The following is a 6,000-nucleotide window of genomic DNA, read 5'->3' on the forward strand; positions in this document are numbered from 1 at the left end:
CAGGAATGAAGAGATTGGAGAGGAAGGAGAGAGTTAGAGAGGGAAACGTAAAAGGACAAGAGGGTACAGACACAATTTCATTTGGTGCCTGCACTGTGTCAGCTGATTGAGAATGAACTAGTAGCTGTGTCCAGCCTGCAGACAAGCCCAGGCACACTTCTTTCTCCCTCATCATCACCTTCCTCGCTGCTCTGTCTGTACTCAGTGTCCTTGGTATCTGCTGCCTCAGGGTTTCACCCTGAAATAAACCACAGTGAGGGATATACCTGCCCAAATGGAGGAATCCCGGTGCTTTTCACTTTCTGCTTTTTCTCATCTTATATTCATATTCATACAATTTGAACAGTTTTTAAAAACGTAGCCCAGCATGGACAGAAAGTCCTTATCCTCCCTTTGACAATTTGATCTGATGGTAGAAGGCTGACTGTGCTCTTTAGGTTTGTTATTGTGACTGTGGGGCGAAGGTGGACCTTGCTCTGGGGCTTTATTCCCTGAGTTTAGTCTCTCAGGAGTTAGATTTCATTTCATGGGTTAAAATTTCATTAATTCAGAAAAACAGACATCAAATATTTTTTATTACAAGGTGTTTTTTTTCCTGGACTCAAAATTAGTTTGTTTGAGCTGTTCTCGGATAGGGATACATGTACACACAAAAAACAAGAAACCCAAGGCACTCTCTTTTAAAACAATTTTAAAAAGCCATAATTGTGAGGTGTTTGTTTAAGGTTTTACAATGACTTTGCCGTGACTGAAAAGGCATTTTAAGTGTTCGTAAAGAGAGTGACTTGACGTTTTTTGTGATTTTCGAGACATTGCTAGATTTATGATCTCTTCTTAAATGACACCACCCAGGACGAGGTGCTTCCTGAAAGGCTGCGTTCAGGGGAAAAAAGTCTCAACTATGGCTGCATGTGCGGTGACTTCTGGATGTTGACTGCTCTCTAACGGAAGAGCAGGGTAATGCATGTTTTTCTGCAATTAGTAATGCAATGACAGCTATTCCTATAAGCTTGATAACAGATGTATTATAAAGATTTTCATTTTAAAAATATAATGAAGTCAGTTACTTCTCTTTATCAGCCCTTGTCATGCACATTTAATAATTATGATATGATAAAGATGATAAAATCTTAGTTTAAACATGTGTCCTTATCTGATCTGAAATAAAAACAACATCATAAACAACAAACTCCTGGGTTGACAGTAACTCCTTCAACATATTTAACTGCTTGTAGCACCCAATAAACTTTCTTTACAGCATTTTATAAACAAATGTGCGCTGCAATTTCCCTCAGGGCTCATAGCTTAGGTATTTATGTTCCTAAACTTTATTGTCCCCACACTCACTTGGCTCTGCAGAGGCAATAACATTACCGTCGTCCTGAAGTGAGAGAAAAAGAGGAGTGTGTCTCTCGCCAGCCTTTCTAGATTGTCTAGATTCCAGACTCAGTGAGGTCTGAGGTTGAAGCTGAAGTACGTGATCGGTAAAGGAGGGAAGAGGGGGGGTTTAACTGTTGATGAGAAATCTTATCAAACCAGTCTGGCAACACTGACTTTCCTCACAGCTGGAGCGAGGGTGTGGATTTGTGGTGACTGTTGTGGTGTGTTTTGAATGTTGTGTATTATTTGTCTTTGTCCACTGGATCTTTAAGGGTCTTTTTCTTGTGTGTTTTTTGGCAACAGGTTTCTTTAGTCAATGGGACTGCAAAGGCTCCCTTTCTAGGGTGAGTGACCTAACACAACTAACAAACTCACACACCTTCACAGATTTGTGTCAAAATGTTGGTCAATGACTTTTAAGACATTATTACAGCATTAAAAAAAAAAATTTCCCACTTCCTCCCACAGAGGAGGGAATCCGTTTGCCACGGTCAAGCTGAGACCGACTGTCACGAATGACAGATCAGCGCCAGTCATCTAACACAGAAGAGGAGGATTTTCACCGCTGTCATGCCTTCAGGGGAATCATGTGACATGTGACCCCTGCGACACACTGAATATCATCCCAACCTGACATCTCACCAGCCTGCATGCTAGTCTCTCTCAGAACCCATCAGCTCTATTACATTAAAGGGATCCATTGTTTCTTGGCACAGGTGTGTTTTTACTGTGCCAGTGTGCGTTTTACATTAGCCACAACAGGGACATATTGCATAGTCGGCACATGAAGAAGCAGGAAATCTGAAATGTTTTGTTGTAAGAAAATATTTTGTGTTAAAGTACAGGAAGTGTTAAAGTTACAGGTCACTCCAAAATGAAGAGTTGTGTAAGAAAGGTGTAATCAAATCCACAAATACATTCCAATTCCTGTGGATGGTTCACAGTAAACACCAGCAAAGCACAGATAATGTATAACTTAATACATATCTGTCATGCTGTAAAGACAGTGAACTGTGAGGCTGATATCAGTGACATAAAATTGCACTGGATAACATGTATGCATTGTTTCCTGAGTCCCTTGTGTTTAGGTAGGCAATCAGACACAAGCGTGGGTGTGGCGGACTCCGCCACTACTGATAAAACTACAACTTATAGAGAGTATCAACCCTTAAATCCCGCCCCTTTTTGCCCTGTGCTCCAATAACAGTTGAACAAACTTGGCATCTCTGCCAACTTTCTCCATTTCCCATAAAAGTAGCATATAGTAACACCCTAAGTTAGCTAATGGTAACAAAACACTTGCTAACTAGCTAGCTAATGATCGATTTAGATTAGCTAGCTAGTTAGCTAGCATTTTGCTAACATTAGCTAAATATATATTGCTCCGAGGCCCCAGCAAGGTCTTAAAAATTGTTTGTTTGTTTTTTCATAATAGATATCTAAGTGCACAAAACAGGAAAGAAGAAAGTTAAGATACCAGACTAGTTAAACTGTTATTAGAGCACAAAGTGGTGAAACTTACAAAGGGTCGATTACTGACTGTAACTATTGTAGTAGCTAAAGTTGGCTTTGATCTCATAAAATTCTCAAGAATTATAACTTTAAGATTAAGGAAATAATTGAAACAAGCTAAGCCTTAAGTCTAAACCTTCTATGCCTCAAGGATAGTGGAGACATTTTAGAGATGATTGCATTTACTGTAATGCCTTCAGCACTATAATTCAAGGCTGAGATCACTTTAGTGGGGCTTTTTGTGTGTCCCACAAATACCAGTGGAGTTTCTACTGACATGTTAACAAGGAGATAAAGCCTGAATCTTCATTTTGGGGTGGACTGTCCCTTTAAGATAGTTTCTATAAGAGGAGCAGAGATGCTCAGACAGTGTCATAAGGTCTTTTCAGGCTTGTTGGTGCTGCAGTCAGTGCAGTGTTTGAATACAGAATGAGGAGATCCAGTTGTAAACAATAGTGACCTGATGCTGATGGAAAAAAAGACCAGCACCCAGGCTGTCTTCCTGACTTGCTGAAAAAAATATTGTTATTTCTATTTTTAATATTAATTATTTTTGTCTTTCTTTTTTTAAGAGGCATTGTGATATACAAAGGTTGTGAGAATGAAGGGAGAGTGACGTGTTGGGAAAAAAAAGGGTTTGTCATTTGAGTGAAGGCAAAACAGTATGTCGCTGTTTAAAATGAGAAGGCTATTTATATATAGTAAGTTTATATTAGATATTTAAATAAAATATGTAAACAGAAGTCCCTCTGTGAAGGTGCCGCTTTGAATACGGTAGCCACTGTGCTCATGATCCCTAATGACTTTGATTTGACTGCTGGTATGTGTTTTAAATGGGCAAAGTGACCTTTTGATGAAGGGAATATATTTTTCACTCCTCATGGTTTCACTGTTGTTTAATGTAGGTTCTGTGTACAATGCACAGTTTATGCAAAATAAAAATGTACCTTTACCGGTAGACTTTTGCAATGTATGAATAAAGTGGGTCATTGTTTGAAATCTACAAAGTATTTTGTGAGGAAAATGACTTTTCTGCCATGTGTTTGCTTTACAGAATGTAAATGTATGATGAGGAACTGATTGAAGAAACAGTTTATTGACCCACTGATGTTAAGTGTGTAAGTGAACCCATCATACTGACATAGTTATTGCCTCATGCTTTCTTCAGAGTACCTTCAGAGTACCTTGCCACTGTGTTGACCAGTGTAGTCTTTTTTTTCTCAATAAAACAAGGTTAAAGTAAAAGTCTGCATGATTAATGTTAAGTTTGGTCTTTTGTTTTCATCTTACTGGATTCTGTCACAAGTTTTATGTTTCACTCAGCTAGGTGGTCAAATGCAAATCTGAGTATTTAGAGAAGTGTCTAAAAACTAACAAAAAGAGTGGTTTGTTTTAGATGTGTGGGCTGTAAGATTGTATGCATTAAAGATCCAAAAAGAACTCGTAAAAACAGATAAAAAGGACCCCAACTGACTCAAAACTTTAAGTGATGATGAGAAAAACATGTGCCTGCATTAGGGATCTGATAACGGGTGCAGACATCAGACAGGGCAGATGCACCCCATAAGACAATTTCAAGATCTTCTCTGTTTGGAATTTATTCTTATATCCAGCCTGAACAATTTTTCAGTCTTTTATTTTTGAGGCTGCAAAACCTAAGCATAAAAATGAGCCCTTTACGGGTTCCCCTATAGCTCAGTTGGTAGAGTGTGTGCACCATGTATTGAGGCTGTTGATCCTCTGCAGCGGCTGCCGGTTCAATTCCCACCTGTGGCCCATTTGCTGCATGTCATCCTCTCTCTCCGCCCCTTTTCCTGTCATATCTTCAGCTGTCCTATCATAATAAAGGCGAAAAGCCCATATCTTTCCTGCTTCTCTGATGAAACAAGCAATTGTGGAAGAAGTACTCAGATCCTTTAGAGTACTGTAGCAAAACCACAATGAAAAAATACTTTTACAAGTCCTGCATTCAAAATTATATTTTATTAAAAAAAAGTACTTACATATTATCCGAGAGTGGAGGTAACTAATTACAACTACTCAAAGTACTTCAATTAAGTCATTTTTTGGGCACTTGTACTTTTCTGAGTATTTTTTCAAGTCTGTAATTTTACTCATACTTAAATATGCATTACACTATACAATCCACGTAGTTACTTTTAAAATTACAGTTGAGCATTGAGCACAATTTGAATTCATATCCAAACCTTTCACCTGCATATTTGCAGCCAGTGAAGCAATCTGATGGCAGAGGCAAATTAAAACCATTACATATAGATGAATACCAAAAACAATAAAGGTAAAAGTAATCAACCCTCAAAGTATTTTAGAAGAATACTTTGTACTTTTACTATTAATTTTTTAACACCAGTATTTTTACTTTTAGTTCAGTGATATTGCAGTAGTGTATTTATATTTGATTTTCTGTACCTTTTCCACCACTGGTATTACCAGCAAAATAAAATTGAAGTATCCACAATATAAGGACTCATTTGCAAAGAGCTCTCCGAAAAAAATATTATGTGAACAAGATAATATTTTGTGTGCATGTTATAAAACTAGATCAAAAATTGAAAATTTTCAGGGCTTCATGACTTTTTTTCATGCCATATTGATATACATTAATAGGGTAAACACAGGTATTACCAATGATACTTATTAAAGTGTTGTTTAATTTAGTTTGGTAAAGCTTTTCCAGTGAGCAGCACCCTGACTCTGTTTGACCTGAATGTAATTTAACCTTAATTAGTATCATTTATTATAACACCTTATCCTAGTTTGGTGGCTGTTATGTAAGAGGCCTGTTGTTAGTTTTGTTATAAGTTCTATTAAACTCAAAGTAACTAGTAATCATAACTGTCAGATAAATGTGTGTGGAATAAAAAGTACAATATTTACCTGTGATACGTGGCTGAGTTGAGGAATAGAAGTAGTACTTTTTTCTTTTTGGGTGCTTTTAGTTGTAAAAGTCTGCAGCCTCCTGTTGAGCAGTTTGTGAAATATGAGGCAGCAGCGCCCCCTGCTGGATATTACAGCTACAAACACCTGCTGCCTTGGCGACAGCCAATCGGAGCGAAGACAACAGCAGCACTTCCTGTTTCACGTAGA

At 37.9% G+C, this 6,000-nt stretch overlaps 1 protein-coding gene across 1 annotated transcript in view; it reads left to right on the forward strand.

Annotated features, from left to right (window-relative positions):
- The window catches only part of baiap2l1a (BAR/IMD domain containing adaptor protein 2 like 1a), a 31,357-nt gene extending 29,198 nt beyond the window's left edge, over positions 1–2,159 (forward strand). The window contains exons 13-14 of the mRNA XM_084740513.1: positions 1,684–1,724; positions 1,849–2,159. Coding sequence (XP_084596639.1) covers positions 1,684–1,724; positions 1,849–1,921 — 114 coding nt within the window. The 3' untranslated portion in view covers positions 1,922–2,159. The remainder of the gene's footprint in view (positions 1–1,683; positions 1,725–1,848) is intronic.
- The last annotated feature ends 3,841 nt before the right edge of the window (positions 2,160–6,000 follow it).

Source organism: Lutjanus erythropterus, chromosome 17, assembly GCF_056507025.1.
Source record: "Lutjanus erythropterus isolate fLutEry1 chromosome 17, fLutEry1.hap2, whole genome shotgun sequence".
Taxonomy (NCBI): Eukaryota; Metazoa; Chordata; class Actinopteri; order Lutjaniformes; family Lutjanidae; genus Lutjanus; species Lutjanus erythropterus.